At 44.5% G+C, this 26130-nt stretch overlaps 1 protein-coding gene and 1 pseudogene across 8 annotated transcripts in view; one reads left to right on the forward strand and one right to left on the reverse strand.

The window, feature by feature from the left end:
- LOC110491833 (sterile alpha motif domain-containing protein 11) overlaps nucleotides 1-11141 on the forward strand; it is a 101084-nt gene extending 89943 nt beyond the window's left edge. For 4 of the 7 annotated variants that reach the window (XM_036946729.2, XM_036946730.2, XM_036946732.2 and 1 more), the window contains exons 8-13: nucleotides 1535-1650; nucleotides 2172-2250; nucleotides 2498-3264; nucleotides 8219-8349; nucleotides 8791-8901; nucleotides 9340-11141. In XM_036946729.2, the coding sequence (XP_036802624.2) occupies nucleotides 1535-1650; nucleotides 2172-2250; nucleotides 2498-3264; nucleotides 8219-8349; nucleotides 8791-8901; nucleotides 9340-9621 (1486 nt within the window). In that variant the 3' untranslated portion in view covers nucleotides 9622-11141. The remainder of the gene's footprint in view (nucleotides 1-1534; nucleotides 1651-2171; nucleotides 2251-2497; nucleotides 3265-8218; nucleotides 8350-8790; nucleotides 8902-9339) is intronic. The other 3 variants (XM_036946731.2, XM_090202572.1, XM_090202573.1) reach the window with 1 other exon arrangement.
- A 1104-nt stretch (nucleotides 11142-12245) lies between these two features.
- LOC149976653 (nucleolar complex protein 2 homolog) overlaps nucleotides 12246-26130 on the reverse strand; it is a 47104-nt pseudogene continuing 33219 nt past the window's right edge. The window contains exons 6-12 of the transcript XR_016487031.1: nucleotides 25550-25655; nucleotides 24742-24885; nucleotides 19992-20105; nucleotides 19434-19558; nucleotides 13669-13687; nucleotides 13435-13532; nucleotides 12246-12740 (exon numbers count right to left, since the gene is read on the reverse strand). The product of XR_016487031.1 is annotated as a nucleolar complex protein 2 homolog (transcript). The remainder of the gene's footprint in view (nucleotides 12741-13434; nucleotides 13533-13668; nucleotides 13688-19433; nucleotides 19559-19991; nucleotides 20106-24741; nucleotides 24886-25549; nucleotides 25656-26130) is intronic.

Below are 26130 nucleotides of genomic sequence, written 5' to 3' on the forward strand. Positions count from 1 at the left end.
TAATGAATGGCGAAAATGGATGATTGGGTGAAACGGATCATTTTTACTCGTTACTTCACAATTGAATTTGAACGAACTGAATGATGAGGATGAGGAAGAGGGTGATTCAATTTGAATGATAAGGAGGGTGAAGACGGTGATTGAATTCAGAACAATAGTGTAATGATGATGAAGAACTGGCCATTGTGAGCAGTCAAATTATTTTATTATGAAAGGCTGGAAAGGATATGTAATCTCCCCTCGGCGAGATTCAAATCAGACACGGAGTAAAACGCATAACGTGTCTTGTTCACAATGGCACGTTGAACCAAATGAATGGACGCCGACAACATTGCAGATATTGACGTTGACTTTGAGCATGAGATGCTTGAGCCTCACCTAGGAAAGAACAGAACAAGTCTAACTGAGAAAAGCATCCTTCTCACAGCTCACACATTGGAGAGAAAAGAAAAAACATTGCCAGGTCGGCAGGTGCACACGGAACAAGGCCCATGAAAACTGTGTGCAGCGCAACCAAATTGTTTTTGGATCTTGCCCACAAAAAGCACAGAAGCTATGTGCTGACTGTGAAATCAGGAGCATTAATAGAGAAGAGAAGACCAGATTGATTCATGCGAAAAGGCATGGGTAAGGGCACAGTACAGGGTCCAATACTATCAATAAATGACTCTTGTTTTCATATATTTTCATGGATATATTTCCCCAAATATTTCTTTCTGTAATTAATTCAGAACATTTTTTTATGCAATATTTATTATTGCCTGGCTACCCATCCACATCGCTCCGGCCAAGTGATGTCTCTCCTCCACAATGAGTTTGGATTTGCCTCCCTCCCCAGCAATTTCTAGAATACAAACCTATTCTGACCGTTCTGATTGGTGCCGGAAACCGATGGTTTGGGCCAGAGCTGGCCTACATGATGACATTATCAACTTTGATACTCTGAAAGGTTCGTTTTGTTAGAGACGATCCAATCGCTGAGGAATTTGTTTTGTACAACGTGACTCATTTTGAATTCACACAAACAACTTCTAGGATAGAAGTTTTAAAATGAATGTATATAGCGATCGCTTGAGCTGTGAGTTGTCAGGCAATATTTATTAAGCTTGGCGCTAGTGTTTACAGCAAATCATTCGACCGTATTACATACTATAACTCTATTTCTAATTGAATCTACAAATACAATTGATCATATGTGTTACATTGTTACATTTTTATGGTAAGGAAAACAAAAATATGCTATGTGTTGCACTAGGCCTTTGTAGAATAACACTGCACATGCATTTTATGTACATCAAAATATACAATATACAACTATTTAAAATAAACAAAATAGTGTTAAGATATGACTACATTCAATCAATAAAAAACGTGTTTGATGTTCTTTATTTAGGTTGATAAAAACAAAGTAGATTCATCTGATGTGTATTTTAAAGTGGGCCCCCTTACAGCGTTCTCTAGCGGGTACTTAGGCTGAAAGGGCTAGCGGTTCTAGTGCTACATGTGGCGTGTTTTTGTTTCTGTGTGTCCACAGGGAGATGTCCCATCCCCCACCTTTGCTGTCCCCCCAGAACGCTCCTCACATCGCGTTGGGACCCCACCTGCGGCCACCCTTCCTGGGCATGCCCTCTGCCTTGTGCCAGGCCCCAAGTAAGTCGGATGCTAATGCTAGCAGGCTAATTACAGAAATGAATATAGGTCCTACACTTACAGTATTAATGGTGAGTTAGGGCTGGATTCAAGGTAATTCCGATTGACTGGCCATATACAGCGTTTACCGTGAATGCAGTCTCCACGAATGCGGGAACACTGCCTTGAAATTTCAACCGAGCTATAACATGGGGCTTCCGCAATACTTTTGCAATACAGATTGAATCCAACAAGAAAGATTGGCCTATGGTAGACACTTCAAACAGCATTAGCTGCGTTCCCACTCAAATGTAAATGGAAAAATGTTCAATGAAATTCATGTCTTTTGTGCTTTTTGACTTATATCATTATAGAGACTTTTATCATTTAAGGAATGTATTTGTACCTGATACTTTGTGAGGCATTGGTATTTAACAGGGGGTCTATCTCATTGTATTTTAAAACCCCATTTGTAGTGTATGTCAGAAATCTCTTAATGAGTGTGTGTGCTCATCACTGTGTTTTTTATGTATTTCCCTCAGGCTATGGTTTTCTCCAGCCTGCCCAAGCTGAGATGTTTGCCCGGCAACAGGAGATGCTTCGGAAGCAGAACCTTGCCAGGTTTGTCATTGTCTTCTTGTGCTGTTGTGTGTGTGTGTGTGTGTGTGTGTGTGTGTGTGTGTGTGTGTGTGTGTGTGTGTGTGTGTGTGTGTGTGTGTGTGTGTGTGTGTGTGTGTGTGTGTGTGTGTGTGTGTGTGTGTGTGTGATGTCAAGGCTGTAGCTTAATGTGTGTGTCTATGTACTAAAATTATGTTTAGTCTGTGTGATAACATTGTCTCTAACCTCTCTCATCTATGTCCGGTCCCAGGTTGGAGATGTCAGCAGAGTTGCTCAGACACAAGGAGCTGGAGAGTCTTCACAGGCAGCAGCAGCAGCGTGTGCTGGGGAGCTCCGACCCCCTGGGCCTAGCCCATGGCCTCCCCCTGGACCACCCTGCCCTGCGCAGCCTTCACCACCTGCCCGAGGGACACCCCCTCCACGAGGAACTCAGCCGACGCCAAAACGCCATGCTGGTGCTCCGACACACCAACAGCCCCCTGCTCTCTCTCAACCACCAGGGGCCCTCAGGGGCCACAACGTCCAAAGACACCCAGGGACAAAGCTGCGGGGCTCGGGGTGGATTAAGGAAGGGGGCCTCCAGGAATGGCCCCCAGCAGCCCAGAGGGGGAGAGCACCAAGAAAGGGAATGCCGAGGGAGGGAGGGAGACGCGGACGGTCACGATGATGAGATGAAGGACTCGGACAGCGAGACGGAGATGGGCTCGGATAGGCACAAGGGCTCGGATGGCAAGGCCACTGAGGGGCATGGGCTTCACAGGGACAGGGGGAAAGAGAGCGGCAGGAAGGGGGGGTGTGACGGTGCCAAGGAGGCGGGCGAGGGCGAAGGTCGGCTCAGTGCCCCCTGTAGTTCGGCGGACGCAGAATCACCACGTAGCCACCACCTCTTCACCCCAGGGCTGAGTAAGAGCGATGTTAAGTACCACTTTCCACCTGGCACCATGCCCCCTCTGCAAGGGCTCCACGACCAGTCTCTGCCCTTTGGATTCCCATATACCAGCCCCTACTTCCACACCGGTGAGTAATACACACACACCAACCAACTCCATCACACTTAAATGTTACTCCGACTGAAACCTGTGAATGCTATTTGGCTAGCCATGCAACCAACCGATCTTCATGGGCGTTAGCATGCTAGCTAAAAACAACTGCATTTGAGAGAAGTGGTATGCAATGATAACAGCTACAGTTGTCGGAAGTTTGCATACACTTAGGTTGGAGTCATTAAAACTCATTTTTCAACCACTCCACAAATTTCTTGCTAACAAACTATAATGACACAAGTCATTTTTCCAACAATTGTTTACAGATAGATTATTTCACTGTATCACAATTCCAGTGGGTCAGAGGTTTACATACAATAAGTTGACTGTGCCTTTAAACAGCTTGGAAAATTCCAGAAAATTATGTCATGGCTTTAGAAGCTTCTGATAGGCTAATTGACATCGTTTGTGTCAATTGGAGGTGTACCTGTGGATGTATTTCAAGGCCTACCTTCAAACTCATAAGATCAGAAAATCATAAGAAATCAGCCAAGACCTCAGAAAATAAATTGTAGACTGGTTCATCCTTGGAAGCAATTTCCAAATGCCTGAAGGTTCCACATTCATCTGTACAAACAATAGTATGCAAGTATAAACACCATGGGACCACACAACCTTCATAGAGCTCAGGAAGGAAACGTGTTCTGTCTCCTAGAGATGAATGTACTTTTGTGTGAAGAGTACAAATCAATCCCACGAAAGCAAAGGACCTTGTGAAGATGCTGGAGGAAACGGGTTCAAAGGTATCTACATCCACAGTAAAACAAGTCCTATATCGACATAACCTGAAAGGCCTCTCAGCGAGGAAGAAGCCACTGCTCCAAAACTGCCATAAAAAAACAGACTATGGTTTGCAACTGCACATGGCGACAAAGATCATACTTTTGGGAGAAATGTCCTCTGGTCTGATGAAACAAAAATAGATCTGCTTGGCCATAATGACCATCATTATGTTTGGAGGAAAAAGGGGGAGGCTGGCAAGCCGAAGACACCATCCCAACCCTGAAGCACGGGGGTGGCAGCATCATGTTGTGGGGGTGCTTTGCTGCAATAGGGACTGGTGCACTTCACAAAATAGATGGCATCATGAGGACTGAAAATTATGTGGATATATTGAAGAAACATCTCAAGACGTTAGTCAGGATGTTAAAGCTTGATCACAAATGGGTCTTCCATTTACCATCCAACCTTTTTATGAGATTAATGTACCATCCAACCTTTTTATGAGAGTAATGTACAATAATGTTTTGAGAATGACACAAATATTAATTTACACAAAGTTTGCCGCTTCAGTGTCTTTAGATATTTTTGTCAGATGTTACTATGGAATACTGAAGTATAATTACAAGCATTTCATAAGTGTCAAAGGCTTTTATTGACAATTACATGAAGTTGATGCAAAGAGTCAATATTTGCACACTTCTTTTTCAAGACCTCTGCAATCCACCTTGGCATGCTGTCATTTAACTTCTGGTCCACATCCTGACTGATGGCAGCCCATTCTTGCATAATCAATGCTTGGAGTTTGTCAGAATTTGTGGTGTTTTGTTTGTCCACCCGCCTCTTGAGGATTGACCACAAGTTCTCAATGGGATTAAGGTCTGGGGAGTTTCCTGGCAATGGACCCAAAATATGTTTTTTTCCAGCATGATGTTTTGTTCCCTGAGCCACTTAGTTGTCAGTTTTGCCTTATGGCAAGGTGCTCCATCATGCTGGAAAAGGCATTGTTCGTCACCAAATTGTTCCTCTCGGAGGATGTGCTGGTACCATTCTTTATTCATGGCTGTGTTCTTAGGCAAAATTGTGAGTGAGCCCACTCCCTTGGCTCACGGAGAAGCAACCCCACACATGAATGGTCTCAGGATGCTTTACTGTTGGCATGACACAGGACTGACAGTAGCGCTCACCTTGTCTTCTCCAGACAAGCTTTTTTCTGAATGCCCCAAACAATCGGAATGGGGATTCATCAGAGAAAATAACTTTACCCCAGTCCTCAGCAGTCCAATCCCCGTGCCTTTGCAGAATATCAGTCTGTCCCTGATGTTTTTCCTGGAGAGAAGTGTCTTCTTTGCTGCCCTTCTTGACACCAGGCTATCCTCCAAAAGTCTTTGCCTCACTGTGCGTGCAGATGCACTCACAACTGCCTGCTGCCATTCCTGAGCAAGCTCTTTACTGGCGGTGCCCCGATCCCGCAGCTGCATCAACTTTAGGAGACGGTCCTGGCACTTGCTGGACTTTCTTGGGTGCCCTGAAGCCTTCTTCACAACAATTAAACTGCTCTCCTTGAAGTTCTTAATGATCCGATAAATGGTTGATTTATGTGCAATCTTACTGGCAGCAATATCCTTGCCTGTGAAGCCCTTTTTGTGCAAAGAAATGATGACGGCACGTGTTTCCTTGCAGGTAACCATGGTTGACAGAGGAAGAACAATATTTCCAAGCCCCACCCTCCTTTTGAAGCTTCCAGTCTGTTATTTGAACTCAATCAGCATAACAGAGTGATCACCAACCTTGTCCTCGTGAACACTCACACCTGTGTTAACGAGAGAATCACTGACATGATGTCAGCTGGTCCTTTTGTGGCAGGGCTGAAATGCAGTGGAAATGTTTTTGGGGGATTCAGTTCATTTGCATGGCAAAGAGGGACTTTGCAATTAATTGCAATACATCTGATCACTCTTCATAACATTCTGGAGTATATGCAAATTGCCATCATACAAACTGAGGCAGCAGACTTAAGTGATTCTCAAATCTTTTGGCCACGACTGTACGTGTTGGATAAAAAATGTCACGACATGCAGGCAGGCCTATTGGAAACAGCAAATTTGTCGGTAAACATTCCAAATGTCAACAAAACAAAATACGCTATAGAAGGTGGGATAATTATTTTGTGGGTGAAATAGATGACAATTCCAGCGGAAACGTTATGTGCAAATATTGATAATATAACCATCATGTGGAAGTAAACTTGCAGTCAAACAATGTTATGTTGTGTAGTCCTCCCAATGCGACTTGGAAAAACATTCAGTTTATTAAGCTACAGATGAAATAAGTTACGATGAACTTCACAGGGTGGTGAAAGTACACGGTGATGAGCTTGATGCACCTTTCCAATAACTAGTGAGGGTCTTTCTTTGTAAGGTGGTGACATGATGATCGGTGCTTGGCTGCCAATTGACAAATGATCTTGCTCTTATCCTCGTCATGTACCCTCCAAACTGGATCTGCGAGCTGTTGGCCAGAGTGAAAGCGCCAAGACCAGAGTGGGAACAGTTGCTGTTTATCGCAGACTTTTTTTGTGCCAAAAACATAGACAGATATAAAAATAGAATGGAAACACATCAAACTTTTGTTTTTGTTTTTCGGTAAATTAAAAGTTACATGACTAATATCTTTTTATGTGCATTACGTTATGACGCACACATTTTTTAATCTGGAACAAGTCAGTTGGATAGAAATCACCTCTGGTGGGAAAATGTGCATTTTTTAAAAGCAGCTTTTGGAAAACTAGCATGGAAATATATAGCAAACTGGATGGAAACCTAATGAAACCAACCATGAAAGTATATTGTAGCGAATTCGGGGGGGTAGCATCAACCGGTGCTTGCACCTGGGTCCAGCAACTGTCAAGCCAACACGTGACACTCTTGACAAGCTTGCTAGGTGTTGGGTTAGGGTTGCTACACTACCCCGTCCTTTGGGAGGGTGTATCCCCACATTTCTCTATACCACGTCCTTCACGTGTACATGCCTCTCAGATGGCCTCAGGCTCCATCCCACTTCTGACACTAATGTAGGGGGTAGTCCTGAACTGGCCGTGAATCCGAATACAGCGTATGTCAAGACAACGCTTAACTGTTACACCAAGAGGTCTTGAATCATTGAATCTCCGGAGGACATTTGAATTCACCCTAGCTTAAACTCGCAAATACACACAGAATCAAACCTTCATATTAGAGCAACTCTGTTTGGGTTAATTAGAAACCTGGTTTGAGTTGTCTGTGTCTAATGACTGTTATTAAATAGAGAGAGATTTGAACGTTTGAAAACACAGACAGAAACTGCTTAGGAAAGCAGAGGCAAAACAGCCAGTTTCACAGTGGGAACCAACACGCACCTATGCACGAATGTGCATGCACACACCACACACACACACACATGCACACACCACACACACACACATGCACACACACACACACACACACGCACACACACGCACCCACACACACACACACACACACACACACACACACACACACACACACACACACACACACACACACACACACACACACACACACACACACACACCCCTTGGAAAGCATATGAAAGACATTAGCAGTACTCTTTCTGTGTCTGCAGCGTGGAGACCTCCCCCTGGAAGGGGCCCTGCCACTGACCCCCCCTGACCCCTCTACACACAGGGTTATCACCACAACCATGTGGAAGAAGAGGTGGGGGGGAGAAAAGAGAGAGGGAGTAGTTAGGCACAACAACAATGAGAATTAGCAAACATGGATCAAGTACACTTTTAAATGTGAAATTAAATATGATTCAATGCAAACATTTTTAAAAGCAATTAAATATAATGTCCATTTACACAATTGCAAAACAACCGCGAGGACAAAACAACAGTCCGAGAGAAAAAGTGTGTGTGTGAAAGAGAATTGCATGATTTGGACAATGAGATCGAGAAATTAAACGGAGAAATGGGTGTATGCTAGCTGGAGAAATGGGTGTATGCTAGCTGGAGAAATTGGTGTATGCTAGCTGGAGAAATGGGTGTATGCTAGCTGCTGGTCAAGGTCTGTCCTGGGTTGTATTCATCAGGCACCAAATAGAAGAAAACGGACAGATTTTTTTTAAAGTACACTAATGAATATGACTTAGTCATTTACAACATCCCTCTACCCTCTCTCCTCTCATAGGTGGTATGGGTGGTATGTTCATGGACGGCGAAGACTCAGCGGCGCCCCCAGTGGAGGACATCAGAAAGTGGAGTGTGGAGGAGGTGTGTGGCTTCGTGGGAGGCCTGGCCGGCTGTGCCGAGTACAACCAGGTAAGGACCAGAGCAGGATGGCAGGGACTGGTTTATCCACCCTTTAAACCAGAGAGAGAGAGAGAGAGAGAGAGGGAGAGAGAGAGAGGGAACAGGGTCAGGCTGGTGGAAGAGCAGAGTAGGGCAGAGTAAGGCTTTGGGATCAGAGTATCTAATATTGTCACCTCAATCAGAAGTTCTACTATTAGTAGAGTTGGTTTCTAGTTGATTTTATAGCTGTAAGACCACTGTTATCTCTCACAGCACCACAGTCCCCTTATTAATGTAATACACACACACACACACACACACTCTGTTGGAATATTGAGAATGGTGTGAGTGTGTATGCAAGCTCTGTGTGAGTGTATGCTCTGTGTGAGCGTGTATTTATGAGTTTGTGCGTGTTTAGGAGTGTGTGTGTCTGTCTCGGCCCTGGCTGAAGTGGCTGTGTCTCTCCTGAAGGTGTTTCGGGAGCAGGCCATCGACGGAGAGACCCTCCCACTGCTCACGGAGGAGCACCTGCTCAACATCATGGGACTGAAGCTGGGCCCGGCGCTTAAGATACGCTCTCAGGTACACACCACTGACTGGCCACACACTCAGGACCATCACCTCAGGAGTGTGTGTGTGCAGCCTCAAAGTTCCTATTTTTGTTGTATGAGTAGACTGTTCTTGTGTGAGTAAACCTCAAGTGATTGTGTGAGTGTGTTTGTGAGTGATGGAAGCTAGTAGTGCATCGTAGTTAGCCAAAGCAGATAGATAGTGTAGCGTCTAAATGTGCGGCCCGTTGTCGGTGCACAGATTGTCAGGCATACCGTACTGTAGCCCTTAACCCTCTCCTCTCTCTCAGGCTGGTGGTACAGTAGAACACTAGGACATGATGTTTGTCCCAAATTGCACCCTATTCCCGACATAGTGCACTACTTTTGACCAGGGCCCATTTGGGATGTAGACTGTGAGCTGAGCAGCTTTAACCTCGGCATGTGGCGTTCTCTCTCTCTCTCTCCTCAGGTGGCACGGCGCGTTGGCAGAATCTTCTACATGACCAGCTTCCCGCTGGCCCTCCCGCTGGCGCTCCCGCCGGCGATCCCGCCATCTGCCCTGCGCCCCCCGGACAGGGACCTCCAGCCGTCCGACACCCCCCTGGCGCTACCACTGCGGCCCCTCTCCTCCGCCAGCAGCAGCTCTTCCCCCTACAGCGGCCCCCCGCCCGCCTGTCACTCCTCCCCCAAGCAGGAGAACGCCAACGGCTCTGTGTCGGGGGGCTACGAGGCAGCCAAGACCCCCTCGTAGGATCCAACTGGCTGCACAGGGAAGGCACAGGGAGGGAGGGAGATGGGTACAGAGAAAGTTCTGTAACAGACATTGAATTGACCCCCTTCCTCCCCCTTTGGGCATACACCTCCCTTTGGTTTGGGGAATAAACTGTAAAAAAAATATATATATATATATATAAATATAAAAGTGAACAAAATAAAAATGAACTAAAAGGACTAATCAAAGCAGCCCAATCAACTTCAAGTTCCACTGTGGTTGTAGCCGAGCAGAATCCAAAGACGTAACAGTGGGCTGGAGGGAGAGATGTGATGAAGCGACAGAGGGAGAAAGAGAGCGAGAGAGAGAGCAGACAGCTGGTCTCAGACAGCTTGCCAAAGAAAGAGCAAAGCCCCAGAACTACGACATTCTTCTGAGTCAGACAGACGCTACCGGAAACTCTTTCTTCCTGGGCTGAAGAAGGAAGCCCCTCTCTCCCTCTGTCTGCTCCCCAACATACTCGGTGGCGCCCAGCACTTAAAAGAGAGACGCCTCTTCTCTCTTTTCTCTCGCTCTTTTCCTCCCCTCCTTTCTTCTCACTCCCAGTCTAAGGAGCCCAAACAGCTCAGAGGAACTGAGAATTCTGGAGGCTGGAGTGAAAGCATACACTGAAAGGGTCTCCAAAAAACCTTCATTATTGCAACTATGCATTCCACAGTCCAAAACCAAAGATGTGTGAAATAAGAGACGATATTCCATGTTTGTTTCTGGTGTTTTTTTTGTGTTGCTTTGTGGGCAAAATTGCTAGTCTTAGGGAGAGGTGGGGTACATAAAAGATCCCAGTGGGCCCAGTACCTCATATGACTGTCTTTAAAAGACCAGGGAGACTCCTTGTAAGGTGAAACAAGGGGGAATCTTTATACAAGGTGTTCTAGGTACATGCCACAGTTGTGCCCATAAGCCATCGGCCTATAGGCAGAGTTATTTCTCTGACACACTCAAATGTTACTGATACAGGATGGGGACGAAACGGTGGCTTCGGCTCATAGGGCTAATGTTATTGCATAATCGTGTTAAACTACTGTGGGATATACAAACATGCCGAATTGTACAGAATCATGCTTAAGCTGAAAATATCCTGTAGGTTACATACATGGTACTTTCAATTTAATTTTTTTTTTTTTATGTCGTTGCATGGGGAAAAATCTTTATGACTGAACAAAATGTGACTTGCTAACTTTTGGTGGTACTTTTGTTTCAAACTTTTTTGTTTGTAGTTTTTTTTCTTCAAATGTTTGACATTAAAAGAAGCCCCAATCTTAAATGCTACTTCAGCAATATAAATTAGGAAATGATATTTATAGGACTTTTGCTGTAGTTAGATGAACAGATGTGTATAATACTTAGTCCTCACAATGGATTCCAAAGAACATTTACTTGGTTTTCCCTTGATTGCAGGGAAAAGGCACAAAGAGCTAAATGCAAATCTTTGAATTTGTTAAGGATTTTTTTTTAACTACGTGTAAGCAATTAATTAAAATGGTCTAGATTTCCCATCACTGTTTTGTCTTGATCCTATTTTTCTATTCGCCACTTGGTAAAATAAATCCTAAGGAAACGATCGACTGCTTTCTTCTACACCTCACTTATCAGTACCGTTTGTAGTGTGTTTTCTCTGACAGCTAGATGGTGTGCGCTTGCTTTGTTGGAGCAGTGACATTCTGATAGTATCCGATCCCCTGCTTTTCCCTGTGTGTGTGCTCTTCCCTGTCGTTGTGTGTGTGTGTGTTTGCAGGGGAGTGGACCCCTGGGGGCATGGTTCAGGTCAACACCAGCTGTCAGTGTGAGGTTCAGCCGCAGGCCAAGGCCTCCCTGCCTGTGGGGATAAACCTGACCCTTCCGCCTACATACACACGTACACACAAAGAGAAGTGCACACGCGAGTGAGCACACCCACCTTTAGCCTACAAAGAAAACAGAGTTTCCACTGAAGCTGTCAAACCCATCTATCCCCTATGGGCCACTCCTGGGCTTTCATTGGCTTGGTCTTCAGCTCTACTTAACTGGTTGCCATCATGTACAAGTACTGAATGCACACAAAAATAACACTGCAAACACTGCATAAAGAGGAGAGCTTTAGTCAAGGAAGTTCGCAGCATCAGTTATGTCTTGCTGCTAGGCAAGGTGGAATGTCGGCCATATTGCTTATACCTATCCAGTCCATTCAGACCTACACAAGTGCCTAGAGAGAGGGGAAAGAGGGAATGAGTGGAGGAGGGAGTGTGCGGGGGGCTTGGTTGGCAGGGAAACAGGCCAGTCTGTTTCTGCTTCACCGCCTGGGCAGAGAAGACTGGCACGCCTGGCAGGCAGAGAAGACTGGCACGCCTGGCGGGTTGAAGCCTCCCTCTGTCCCCTTACCCAGCACAGCCTGGTCCAGCCCACCATAGAATAGTGTAGCACAGTGTAGTCAATACCTTTCTTCTAACAAATGTCCGTTGCTAAATTCCATCCTGGTAAATGCTCAGGAAACCAAAGTTCAAACAGGGAAACACAGGTGCTCATGTACGCAATTATTGGCTACAACCCACTACACTACATAATCCTGTTCACTGAAATGAGAAAGCATTGCATCAGTAGGGTACTTCACACAGAAACCAACAAAGTAGTCTCAGAAGTATTTAATATTTATTTGTAATGTACAATAACTTTAAGAACATGTTTGTGCTGTACACATTGAAGGAGCAAACTAAAACAAAATATTATTTTACCTTTATTTAACTAGGCAAGTCAGTTAAGAACAAATTCTTATTTTCAATGACGGCCTAGGAACAGTGGGTTAACTGCCTGTTCAGGGGCAGAACGACAGATTTGAACCTTGTCGGCTCGGGGATTTGAACTTGCAACCTTCTGGTCCAACGCTCTAACCACTAGGCTACCCTGCCGCCCCAAAATAAGTCAAATAAAATAAATGTAGAAAAGTGTCCAACAGGAAGGCAGTAATGACTAAATGTACTAGCCAACGCTCTACTCCTATCCACCCCCGTCTCTCTCTCTCGGTCTTCCAAGTCCTCATTTCCCTCGGCCAACTCTGGACAGCTGCATTGGCGCCTTGGAGGCTTTAACCCAGTTTACATCGTCATCCTCACCATTACCACCATCTATTGAGGAAGGAAGCTCATGAATGAGGGATTCATTTGAAGGGGCAATCAGGGATTCAAACAACAAAGCAAAAGTTTAAAAAAAAGGATGTACCAATCCCTGATTGTCCCTTTAAGTGAGAGTGAAAAATGTCTGGACTACTGGACTATGTGTAGAAAACAATCACTCTACAATACTTCCCAAGTAAATAATGAGTGCTAATATCAGGCAGCAATGGATTTAAAATGCAGACATGTGATGGTGGGTATTTGTGACCACAATGGGTTTGATTTCAGTGGAGAAAATGGCAGGTTTCCTAATAAAAGACAAGATAGAAGTAAACAATATGTTGGAAGCTACCCTGCGCTCAATTTGAAGGCTAGGTGGAGCCATCACCATTTTGCATACACCCATCATATTCCCTACAGATCTGACAAATCAAAAGTGGTAGGTGGCTAGGGGTCATTTCTGGACCGGGCCTGTGTGTCTTGCAATACCCTTTTCACACTAGTGTGCCGACCCAAAACGTTCTGTGCTGGTACGCTGCTAGTTTCTTTTCAGCTTGTCTTTTCAGCTTGTCCTTTCTAGTACGGTTCCAGTAACTACAGTGAATACATAACCAGGCCAGCAAAGTATAACTTGGCCTCGCACCCCTCAGTAGTGTGAAAAGTGCATATTTGTCCAATACTGTAAGAGAGAAGCCCGTCCACAAACCTGAGGCGCCATCTTGGTCTTCCTCCGCCCCTCGTCATTGCTCAGGTCAGACAGCTCTTGAAGAAGGTCATCATCGTCGTCAGAGCCCTCCTTTTTGTCTGGCAAGAGGAAGGAGAGATAGGATTTTAAGAACCAGTGAAAATGTAATACTCATTAGCTGGGACTTGGCTTTACGGATGAGAGTCAGATACAAAACTTTAAAGATAGGTTTAATGTTATACACTTATAATGTACACTTTGAACACTTCAGGGCCTGTATTCAAATCAAACGTTATTTGTCACAGTGGTAGAACTTACAGTGAATTGCTTAGTTACAAGCCTTTAACCAACAACGCAGTTAAGAAAAAATGAGTGTTAAGAAAGTATTTACTAAATAAATTGAAGCAAACAAATAAATACAAAGGGAACAAATGTAATAATTAAAGAGCAACAATAAAATAACAGTAACAAGGATATATAGTCGAGGTAATTGAGGTAATATGTACATGTAGGTAGAGTGAAAGTGACTATGCATAGATAATAAACAGAGAGTAGCAGCAGCGTAAAATGGGGTAAAATTGTCCGGGTAGCCATTTGCTTAGCTGTTCAGGAGTCTTATGGCTTGGTGGTAGAAGCTGTTAAGAAGCCTTTTGGACACAGACTTGGCGCTCCTGTACCGTTTGCAGTGCGGTAGCAGAGAGAACACTCTATGACTCTTTGGCAATTTTTCGGACCTTCCTCTGATACCACCTGGTATAGAGGTCCTGGATGGCAAGAAACTTGGCCCCAGTGATGTACTGGGGCGTATGCACTACCCCCTGCAAGTGCCTTGCAGTCGGAGGCCTAGCAGTTGCCATACCAGGTGCTATTCATAGTGTCTCGGAATAGGAGTGCGGATTTAGAATCCGTTTTCATTGTGGATTATAATGAATAAGTTTAAATGAACATGGGGGATCTGATCCTAGATCAGCTCTCTTATTCTGATACGTTTTATGAATATGAGCGCCGAGGTATGTTCATGCAGGTAGGTAGGTAGAACCTAACCACCTTTGAAGTCCCTATAACCTACATGGGGATGGAGCTGAGAATACATTAAAGTCATGGCACAAAATACTCATTACAGTTTACCACAGCTAATTTCACACATCTTATACTCCCTCGCAGCCTAAATAGAGAAAATAGCCTAGAGATAGCAGGCAGGCATCACTTCAGACAGCTACAAATTCCTCTGTAAAATGGCCACCTGTGTCCTGTCTGTGTGAGTGAGTTTGTCTGAAGGCTAGTTTTGCTGTGCTTAAATATGTATGTTGTACTTTAATATGTGTGTGTATGTTATGCTTTAATGAGTGTGTGTGTGTTGTTGTTGTGGAGATTTCTGTCACCCATGATGGAACATCTCATCTTACATTCAGGACAACACTCCTTTGTATCAGACGGATCCAGCTACTGTAGCACTGGACTGGCCTGAGGCTGCAGGGGAAACACGCTGCTCTGGACTGTGCTGACCACTCCGTCTCCCATTCCATGTACCAGAATGCTGCCATTGGTGAGGACATTCTCACCTTTACTGTTAAGGCGAGGCTGCAAGTTCTACCAACAAAATATGATCTAGCACTCTGGTACCCTGCAAACCATGACCCAATTTGTATTCTACATGAGTCAAATGTAATGGAGTCCTTTGCCCGTGTTGTGAATGGCTGGTGTTCATACAAGGATTTGTACATTGCTAGAAATGACCGCCTTGTCGACCTGATAGCCAGGAAGGAGAGACAAGTAGTCTCACCAACAGCACATATGTAGAAACATTGTTGTGTAAGGGGAAGCTGGTTTGATGTTGATGTGTTTTCCTGTGTGCCAAATACGCCAGAAAGTGTTGCTGTGGGGGGAGGCGCTAACTGCGGAAGTGGGTGGCTACATGGAGCAGGCCTTTACAGAGAAGCTGCATAAACCAGCCCCTCGTGGCATGCTTGGACAGCCCCGGGTGGAGGTGCAAGCTGGCGGTGCTGATATTTGGCAGTCTCGGCCACATACACAGGCTTGCAGGGCGTGGCCTCCAGATTGCGGACCTGACAAAAACGATGGCTAAAGCAATTGGCTAGGCACTGCTGTGTTTCAGCTGTCGTGGCCAGCTTAGCTGTTTGGAGAAGGAGGTGCTTTCTGTACCCTTGAGTGCCATGCATACAGGGACCTTTGAAATGTTTGGATCCTTGTTTTTGTCAATTTGATTGGTGGATTCAAATGAAGTATTTAAAATGTGTGTGTGTGTAGCAGAGGCTACTGCAGACTGGTCCCTGGACTTTGAAGTGGAGTTTAATGAGATGCTGGTGGCCGGGGGAGAGAGAGGAAGGACTTCCTTTGAGAACCTTTTTCACTTCCTCCCTCAACCATTTCTTCCCATGATTCACTTCTCCCCTTATTACCTAGACTCCCCAGCCCCAGAGAAGGGCCTAATTGGTCGGTAACACATGGCAACACCAATGTGGCCGCTTCCTCTGCCCAGGAGCTCCCAAAATGTGGCATACTTTTCAGAGAAAACACCCAATCTCTCCCCATCTTCCCTCCCTCTTTTTCCTACTTACATACACAAACTGCTTTATCATGCTACTGGTCACTTTTGTGCATGTTTATATGTATACTGCATATTACCATTAGTATATATTTCTACAACCAGTCACTTTTCAGCCCTGTTTACATGTATATCCTACTACCAGTAACTTTTTATGAATAAACCCACATCAACCACTCCAGTACCCTGCACAATGAATAAGTTACTGGCATGGACCTGTATATGGCGTGTTTCTTCAACTTAAATCTAAATTCTAGTATGCTTTTTATTCTATTTTCTATCATTATTATCTATCATTTTTCTACATTACTATTATTATCACTGTATTGTTGGGAAAGAGCTCTCAAGATAAGAATTTTACTGTAATGTTTTACACCTGTTGTATCCTGTGCACATGGCGAATAAACTTTCAAACTTGAAACACACCCTCACTGGGGTTGGGAGGGTCAGCGGGATCTACATGCCTGTCTGACCCTATACGACCTATGACTTATTCCCCAACATTTACAGAAACCAGCCTTCTCCCCCTCACACTCTCCCCCTCACATTCTCTCAAACATGCGTGTGCGGACTTGCGTGCATGTTTGTGTGTGTGTCTGTTTATGTTTGTGGGTGTGTCTGTTTATGTTTGTGGGTGTGTCTGTGCATGTTTGTGTGTGTGTCTGTGCATGTTTGTGTGTGTGTCTGTGCATGTTTGTGTGTGTGTCTGTGCATGTTTGTGTGTGTGTCTGTGCATGTTTGTGTGTGTGTCTGTGCATGCTTGTGTGTGTGTCTGTGCATGTTTGTGTGTGTGTCTGTGCATGTTTGTGTGTGTGTCTGTGCATGCTTGTGTGTGTGTCTGTGCATGCTTGTGTGTGTGTCTGTGCATGTTTGTGTGTGTGTCTGTGCATGCTTGTGTGTGTGTCTGTGCATGCTTGTGTGCATATGGAGGACATTCAGGGGCAGCCAGTTAAGCCCTGGGAGCTGGAGGAGAGCAGAGGGGAATGTAGTGGGGAGTGGCCACCTCTGGCAGTTCCAGTGGACTGGTTTGAATTAGGAACCCCCACCGGGATCCAAGGCTGCGCTTCCTGTGAGAGGGAAGGGGCCGGAGGGGGCGGGCGGGCCGTCGGGTGAGGAAGGGGAGGGCCGGCATTTCGCCGGCAGCTGCACGCCGTTTTGCGGGGACTCTCCCTACAATGAGGACCAGATGCAGAAAATTCCCCTAATGCTCCATCACTCTACTCTCTCCCTCTCTCCTTCCGACCTCTACGGTTCTTTCCCCCCCTCGAGTGTATCCAACTGTAAAGCTGTAAAAGAGGGCTCCTGCCATGCCCGTGTCCTGTGGATGACCCAGAGCAGAGGGTCAGACACAGAGGCTAAAGGAAGAAGGGAGTGACAGCTGAGAGAGAAATATTGAAGGAGAGAGAAAGGGGGAGGGAGATAAATATAGGAAGATGGAAAGGGAGATGGGATAGACGGAGATGGATAGAGAGAGAGCGAGGAAAGAGAGAAATACAGAAGGATAGAGAGAGAAAAATAGAAGCATAAAGAGAAAAATACAGGTGAGAGAAAGTGGAAAGAGAGACAGTGGGAAGAGAGAAATGTAACCTTTATTTAACTAGGCAAGTCAGTTAAGAACAAATTCTTATTTAAGGATAAAGAGAGAAAGAAAGAGAGAAGTAGGGACATCAACAACATGGACAGAGGTTTCTCCGGTCTTGCTGAGAGGGCAGCTTGGCAACACTATGGCCCCTGGTCCATTTCTTCAGAATGATCCAGTCTGAAATGGGAGCACTAACACCGACTTTAATACAGCTTTACTGACTCAGGATTAGGGAAGTAACGTCATATTCCAAAAAGAGCGAGGCCGAATGCTCATCCCGGAAAGGGAGCTGTATCCTTGCCATAGAGGCAGGGCTGAATAGTCTACTACACGGTGTGTGTGTGTTCTTGTATGTAAGTGTGGGTGTGTTAAGACTGTGCTTCTGTGCTGCTGGCCAACAGTCTGTAGATGGCCTCTATGTAACTCAATACAGCCTCCTAGTGGCCAAGACAGGCATAGTGTAAGCATGAGCATCCGACAAGAGAGTCTACCAGGGCATTTACTGGCCAGCCCCAACAGCAAATGTAGTGAGTGTCGGCAGATCTCGAGAAGTATCAGGCAATGTATGCAGGACTTCAGACTGCAACCATTTAGTTGCATTTTGCGACCCTTTGACTTGTATGTGAGAGTAGAAAATATATATTAGGTCGCATCTGTGCGAGCTGCACGTTTGTTCACCTCACTCGAAACATCATATTTTTTTAGGAGGCTAAAACCATGATTTGGTCAAACAGTATCCTTATGATTCCTCTAATGAGGAACCTTTTCGCTGGGGCCTGCTGCTGTGTCGAGCGAGCCACTCTCTTTCCTGGGGAAACAAAATGTTTAGGGAGAAAAGGTGTGTTCTGATTGTATAACATTTTAAAAACCAATTAGGGGGAAACACACATATCCTGTTGTCACAGTTGGAGAGGATGTTCTCAGCTTTGTCAGAATACTTTATTTCTCAACTTAACATTTTTACCTCTATAGCAACTATTTTACAAACAAGATATTTGGTATAGCTTTGAGATACTGAGCGCGCGGAATGCACATTGGCCATTGCGAGTGCATAGGCCTCATTGGGTGGCAAGCTACAATTACATTTACAGTTGAGAATTGGTTCTCAACTGGCCTACCTGGTTAAATAAAGGTGAAATAAAAATAAATAAAAAACTGTTAGATTAATGCATGGCTACTAGCAGTGGGTAATACAGTATATTAAGAGTTAGCAATCTAGCTTATGTCAGGTGGTGAATTAGCCCCAAATAAAATGTGCCCATGATATTGGAGCACAAAGATGCAGGCAAATTCATCTCTATTTGGAGAAGGAAAAAAAAACGGAAAATTCTGGAGCCCTATATTAACAGTAAAATATAACAATCGCGTAGTTGTCTACCCAAAATGCACAACAATCACTGGATTAGGTTGCATATAAAATATTTGGAATCACACCGTGGAAAGAGGAAACAACATATTTCTTCAATACCATCTCAGTCTATTACAGTTTTTAATAAAGCAATTTGAATGACTTTATAAGATGATAGAAATATTTTCTATTGCGTGAAGGCGCAGATAAAAATGGTGCGAGCTAATCATGGGCTGGTGCCACCAGTAGAAAATAGTCTAGAGCCCGACCACTATATCAGTTCACTGATATTTGTGGACGAAATTGGCCTTTTACGGCTATATTAGTATCGGACGATAATTTCACAGATAACCGATAATCAATCAAAATTATGAAAAAGGGAGTATCATGCTGATCTGAGCAGATGGCCATTCTCATGTGTCACTAATGTCACAAAATGTAAAAAGTTTATATTTGAAGCCTATTTTTGGTCGGCTCCAAACAGGACCCTGCTGTGTATGCGAATGGAGTTAGTTATCTTTGACTTTGAGTCCTCCATCGTCGTCCGAGTCGCTGTAAGACTCAAAGAGATCCTTGAACTCCTTCGTGTCCACCGCCTTCTCTGCTGAATTTTCCTGCGTTTGATCTCAGGAAGCTCCAAGTCTTCCATCTTAATCGAGAGAGGAATCGTCAATATGCAGTTCCATTTCAAAATGTTGTGTTATGGAAAGCTTTTTGTCATACAGGTGATTTGGGACCATGTATAACAAGCCTGGGGCCACATTGACTACTTTGACAGTTTTTTAAAGTAAATTATTTGGCCTACACTTCAGTTTGTTTCCTAAAACTTGGAAATTTTAGAGAACTGACCACGCTGAAAAAAAAATCATCAAAAACAAATAATTTCTAAGATGTGTGCATGAAACCTTTGTCCCAATCTCTCATTGACAACAATGCATTGTCTACTCAAACTTTCCAAGTTATATGTATAGTTCATTAAATAGGATCAGGTCATTCATTCATTTGAATGAATGTCCTGAAAATACTGTGTTTGGCCCTAAAGTGGTTACTTTGTTGATTGGTGTTGTGTGTGTGATAGTTACCCTCTCCTTCCAAGACATCTCCAGCTGGATCTCCTTCTCCCTCAGCCTCTTCTACTGGCTGTAGTACCTGGTAAGGGGAGTGCCCTCCTCCGTAGTCAGCTTCTCCCACTTTGCCTGCACACACACGACAGCATTAAACACACTTGTTACATAGCTACTCTGCGTTTGTCCCTGTTTTGAGGTATTATTGTCTTGGCAGTGCAAGGGTGCTCATCTTTCTCCTTATATCTGGCTCAATCAAAACGTTGAGGTATTCTGGTGTGTTTTCACTGCAATCCAGATTTCAAACATTATTTGCGAGCTCAGTAAGCCATCGCCCAATACCGCCCCAACAGAGAGAGAGTAAAAAGCAGAGATAAAGACAAAGACAGATCACAAGAGAGAGACAGTGAGGGAGAGAAAGAAAAGACAGAGCCTAAGAGAGATAAAGGGAAAGAGAGAGCGAGAGAGAGAGAAAGATGAAAGAAAGAAAGCGGAAAGGCTGAAAGAGGAGACTTGGAGGATCTACGCCCTTCCCCTAAAGGTCTTTGCGGATGGTATTGATCAGGCCCAATAGGATTATCTGACCTCCAAATCCAATAGACTGCATAGACCGCGGCTTCCTTCGTCAGTTAGATAAACCTATTTATGACAATTTGCAGTGGCGGTTACTAGGCTGGTCACCGGCGCAAAGAGGAGAGGAAGTGAACAGAAAAAGAGCAAGGGCTTTTGAAAACACTTCAAACCCAGACAAAACAATGCTATCGGATTACGGGCAATATTTTGGTTTCTACAGTTCTCTCACACCTAGTTCACCTACTTGGGATATTGGGCAAAAACCCTATGTCTCAAAATATATACAAAAAAGCATAAGCTTTATAAATATATTTATGCTTCAGTTCAGACACATTCAAATGTGATCTGAGGACAATGAAACACCGTTTTCAGTAGCATGTTTAATAAATATTCAAAACTAACAGGTAGAGTGAAAGATAATACTAAAATGCTTGAATGTACACTCACGATGCTACAAGGCACACTCAATGCTTCAATTACAACTCATCGGCATATCCAACAACTAGTGCTCACTCCGTGTGGTTCTGAATATTGTATTTCTATTATACAGTAGAGAGAGGGTAGGCTAACTCTCAGTCTGGGTGATGTGTGGGGGGTGTTTTTGTGTTTGGGACCAGAGGGGAGCAATGGCCTTTCCGCAAAAGCCCGGCTCCTCTGGGCTGGGAGCCGTGGCAATAGGCGCTGCCCCCCCCGGTGCCACGCTGTCTGTCTGTCTCTTGGTCTCTACCGGTGCGCATGCACACAGACACACACATTTCTCCAAGGCTATATTACAAGGAGACCTCCCCTCTAATTTCACTCCTAAACAATCTTAAATATTTATCACGGGTCCGGGGCGAGGCACTCAGAAGGAGCAAAGCAATGCAGCCTTGGGAGTGTGTGTGTTTGGTGGGGCAGGTGGAGAGTGCATACAATGAGAGAGAGGAGAACACACAGGAAATGGCATTTCTGCACACGCAAGCACACACACACGTAAACCTTCACTCATTAAGGTGAGGAAGGGTAGGGGGGTGGCTGGTTCAAACCTATTAAGAACATCTAATGACCAGAGAGCCGTCCTTCAACCAGCGCCAGTGTTTACATAGGGATGTCTCCTCCAGAATTCCTCTCCCTTCCTTCGCTTCCTACTCAGGTTTCACTGAGGTGGCCGCTCTCTCTCTGTGTGCGTGTGCGTGCATGCGTGCGTGCGTAGCCTCTTATCTCCTCACTGTCTGTGTGTGTAACGAACACAGCCAAAGGAGCGGTCAGGGGGTTAGGGGTCAGGCGGAGCATGATGGTCTCAGCAGGAGGAGACCTTCACAGGCACTTCCAAAGTGAGCTCTCCTAGACTGGTGGGCATGAGTTTTTGGGAAGGGGTTGTACTGGGGGTGGGACTCATCTGGGCAGTGGTTTTGAGTGATACCCAACTGACATCTGTGTGCGCGTGCATGCTGACTTTTATGACCTTTTGGCACAATTGGACTCTTGGAGGGGGGTGATTTAAAGCTTCAAAGCTATTCTCAGAAACAATTAGTTATCTAATTGGAATTAAACAAACCTGACTAAAGAATCAACCATTGATGACCCATCACACGATTGAAGAAGCATCAGCCTTGGCTGCTGAAAAGTCGCAATGTCTGATAACTAGGGCTGGGAATTGCCAGGGAGGTCAACGATACAATGTCACGATACTTACCGTACCGTACCGATACGATATGTATTGCGATTCTCACGATTCTATATGTATTGCGATTCGGTAGTGCCATTTTATTGCTATTTGATATTGCACACATATTGCTCACTGTATGTCTGCTGTAGAGAGACGAGAGAACATGAGAAAACGAGTTTTGATCAGTCATGGAAATAAATGTGCTAAAAACATATTGGCTCACTATTTAAAAAGAAGATGCAGAACAAGCTATAGGATGAAAATATAGGAATCTTGGCAGAGGCACAGTTGACTAGCGCAAGCTAAAGCTAACTTGCCACAAAGTATGGATATACAGTACAGGTCAAACGTTTGGACACACCTACTCATTCAACGTTTTCTTTATTTTGTACTATTTTATACATTGTAGAATAATAGTGAAGACATTAAACTATGTAATAAAACAAATGGAATTATGTAACCATAAAAGTGTTAAACAAATCAAAATATATTTTATATCTGAGATTCTTCGAAGTAGCCACCCTTTGCTTTGATGAAGGCTTTGTACATGCTTGGCATTCTCTCAACCAGCTTCATGAGGTAGTCACCTGGAATGCATTTCAATTAACAGGTGTGAATGGTCCAAAGTTCATTTGTGGAATTTCTTTCCTTCTTAATGCGTTTGAGCCAATCAGTTGTGTTGTGACAAGGTAGGGTGGTATACAGAAGATGTATTTGTGTTTGGTAAAAGACCAAGTCCATATTATGGCAAGAACAGCTCAAATAAGCAGAGAAAACTACCGTCCATCATTACTTTAAGAGGTCAGTCAATGCAGAAAACTTCAAGAACTTTGAATGTTTCTTCAAGTGCAGTTGCAAAAACCATCAAGCGCTATGAGGAAACTGGCTCTCATGAGGAACCCCACAGGAAAGGAAGACCCAGAGTTACCTCTGCTGCAGAGGATAAGTTCCTTAGAGTTAACGGCACCTCAGATTGCAGCCCAAATAAATGCTTCACAGAGTTCAAGTAACAGACACATCTCAACATCAAGTGTTCAGAGGAGACTCCATGAATCAGGCATTCATGGTTGAATTGTTGCAAATCAACCACTACTAAACTACACCAATAATAAGAAGAGACTTGCTTGGGCAAGAAACACGTGCATTGGACAGTAGACCGGGGGAAATCTATCCTTTGGTCTGTTGAGTCCAAATTTTAGATGTTTGGTTCCAACCCCTGTGTCTTTGTGAGACGCAGAGTAGGTGAACAGATGATCTCTGCATGTGTGGTTTCCACCATGAAGCATGGAGGAAACGGTGTGATGGTCCTTTTGCTGGTGACACTGTCAGTGATTTATTTAGAATTCAAGGTACACTTAACCAGCATAGCTGAACCATCCCATCTGGTTTGCGCTTAGTGGGACTATCATTTGTTTATCAACAGGAAAATGACCCAAAACACACCTCCAGGCTGTGTAAGGGCTATTTGACCAAGAAGGAGATTGGTGGAGTGCTGCATCAGAAGACCTGGCCTCCACAAGCACCCGACCTCAACCCAATTGAGATGGTTTGGGATGAGCTGGACCTCAGAGTGAAGGAAAAGTAGCCAACAGGTGCTCAGCATATGTGGGAACTCCTTCAAGACTGTTGGAAAGCATTCCTCATGAGGCTGGTTGAGAGAATTCCAAAAGTGTTGAAAGCTGTCATCAAGGTAAAGGGTTGCTTTGAAGAATCTAAAATATATGTTGATTTGTTTAACCCTTTTTTGGTTACTACATATGTGTTATTTCATAGTTGTGCTGTCTTCACTATTATTCTACAATGTAAAAAAAAAAAAAAAAAGAAAGAAAAACCCTTAAATGAGTAGGTGTGTCCAAACTTTTGACCGGTACTGTATACTGAACAAAAATATTTTTAAAGTATATAAAAGCAACATGTAAAGTGTTAGTCCCATGTTTCATGACCTGAAATAAAAGAGCCACAAAATGTTCTATATGCACAAAAAGCTTATTTCTCTCATAATTTGTGCACAAATTTGTTTACATTCCTGTTAGTGAGCATTTCTCCTTTGTCTGTAATAAAGCCCTTTTGTGCGGAAAAACTCATTCTGATTGTCTTGACCTGGCACCAAAGTGGGTGGGCCTATGCCCTCCCTGGCACACGCATGGCTGCTCCCCTGCCCAGTCATGTGAAATCCATAGGTTAGGGCCTAATGAATTCATTTAAATTGACAGATTTCCTTATATGAACTGTAACGCAGTAAAAAAGTTGAAATTGTTGCATCTTATGTTTATATTTTTGGTCAGTATAATATTGCGATACGTAAGTGCCTACATTTTTTTCAGCTCATCACTACTGATAACCCCCCCAATTCAAGCTGGAATCTCATATAGGTGCATTTCAATATACTTGGGGTAGCAGACAGAGGGACTGAGGGGAAAGTGTGTGTGTGCTCAAGAGGTGAAATGAGGGCACTGGAACAGCAGCCCAGACGACCTGGCACCGACAGGCTCACTTGCTCACGGGCTGGCGGGAAGGGCACACACACTTACACACAGCCAAGCTCACCACGGCGGTTGCGTCGGCCACTCCAAAGGCGGCCCTCTGTCTCCGGGCTGTGATGTGGCCACTGTTCTCCTGTACCTTCTCCAGCAGCTGGCGGATCTGCCTGCAGTAATTGGCCACTTTGCATTCCTTCAGGAAGGCTTTCAGCTGTGGAGCGGTGGAGGACAGGAAGGGAGGAAGAAGAAAGAGGGAGGGAGGAAGAAAAAAAGGAAGAGAAAAAAAAGGAAAATAATCATCTAGTCTGGTGCTTGTCTTTTCCCCCTGGACTGTGTCGTTGCTACTCCGTGCCCAGTGTGTGTGTGTGTGTGTGTGTGTGTGTGTGTGTGTGTGTGTGTGTGTGTGTGTGTGTGTGTGTGTGTGTGTGTGCAGCAACAGTAAAAACTAGAGTACAAGAAGAACTCAGTAATCCATTCTGGAAGAGGGCAAAGGAAGAGGAGGACTTCAGTGACTGTTTGCTTTGGCAAGGGCAGATGCTGCCTTCGTTGGTCGGTTGGCTGAGCTCATAGAAAGGAGCTCGCCTCCCACCCACAACTAGCTGTCTCTGACAGGAAGTGGGCTCAGTGGTCGGTCGCCAGGGCCGCTGGTGGAGACATTAAAGTTCAACGCAACCACACTAAAATCTTAATCTCTCTTCCTCTTTCTCCCACTGTTTCTAACTGGCCTCCTCGCCATATATAGTACAACCAAGTCATGTTTGTTGCAGCCTTGAGTATACTGTAGAGAGGCTAGCAGCTGACAATTTAGCAAAGGTGTAAAATAAAAAAGACAAGTGTCCATCCTGTGGGGAGACGAGGTATGATGGTGATGTTACATGGATGATGCTGGGCAGGGCCAGCTCTGGGAAACCAACAGAGAAGGCCTGAGACTGGGAGTACTCCAGGATGAGATCATACATCTGTTCTAGCAGCCCATCCTGAACCAACAACAAACTCAGTCACCACTGGAATTAGTATTTGTACTCGAAGCGTTTACATTTTATTTTCACGTCACAGTCAAGAGACTTGTTGGGTGAAAGAACCTATAAGAACCAATGTGAGGGGTCACAATTCTGTGTGAAACTTGATGCGAGATGACAAGCAGGGACACCTTAACGCACTAAAAACACACACGTTAAGGATCACAGCTATTTCTGTGTTAAAACAGGTTTCTAGCTGTTGTTTATTCCACAAGTTACAACCGGCTATGACAGCGGAATTCCTATTTACTATTCCATTCACTGTCTCATCAGCTCAGCCAGGCAATTTATAAAATTGACCTTTACTGTAAAAAGCATCTAAACATCGAGTAAGTTTACATGCACACTAATAATTCGATATTAAACTGATTATGGCAGGGGCAGATTATGCAATAGTCATGCAAACACCTTCCTCTGCTTATCTTAATCAGCGTAGA

The sequence above is a fragment of the Oncorhynchus mykiss genome, chromosome 16 (assembly GCF_057628025.1).
Source record: "Oncorhynchus mykiss isolate SJ-2025 chromosome 16, ASM5762802v1, whole genome shotgun sequence".
Classification (NCBI taxonomy): Eukaryota; Metazoa; Chordata; class Actinopteri; order Salmoniformes; family Salmonidae; genus Oncorhynchus; species Oncorhynchus mykiss.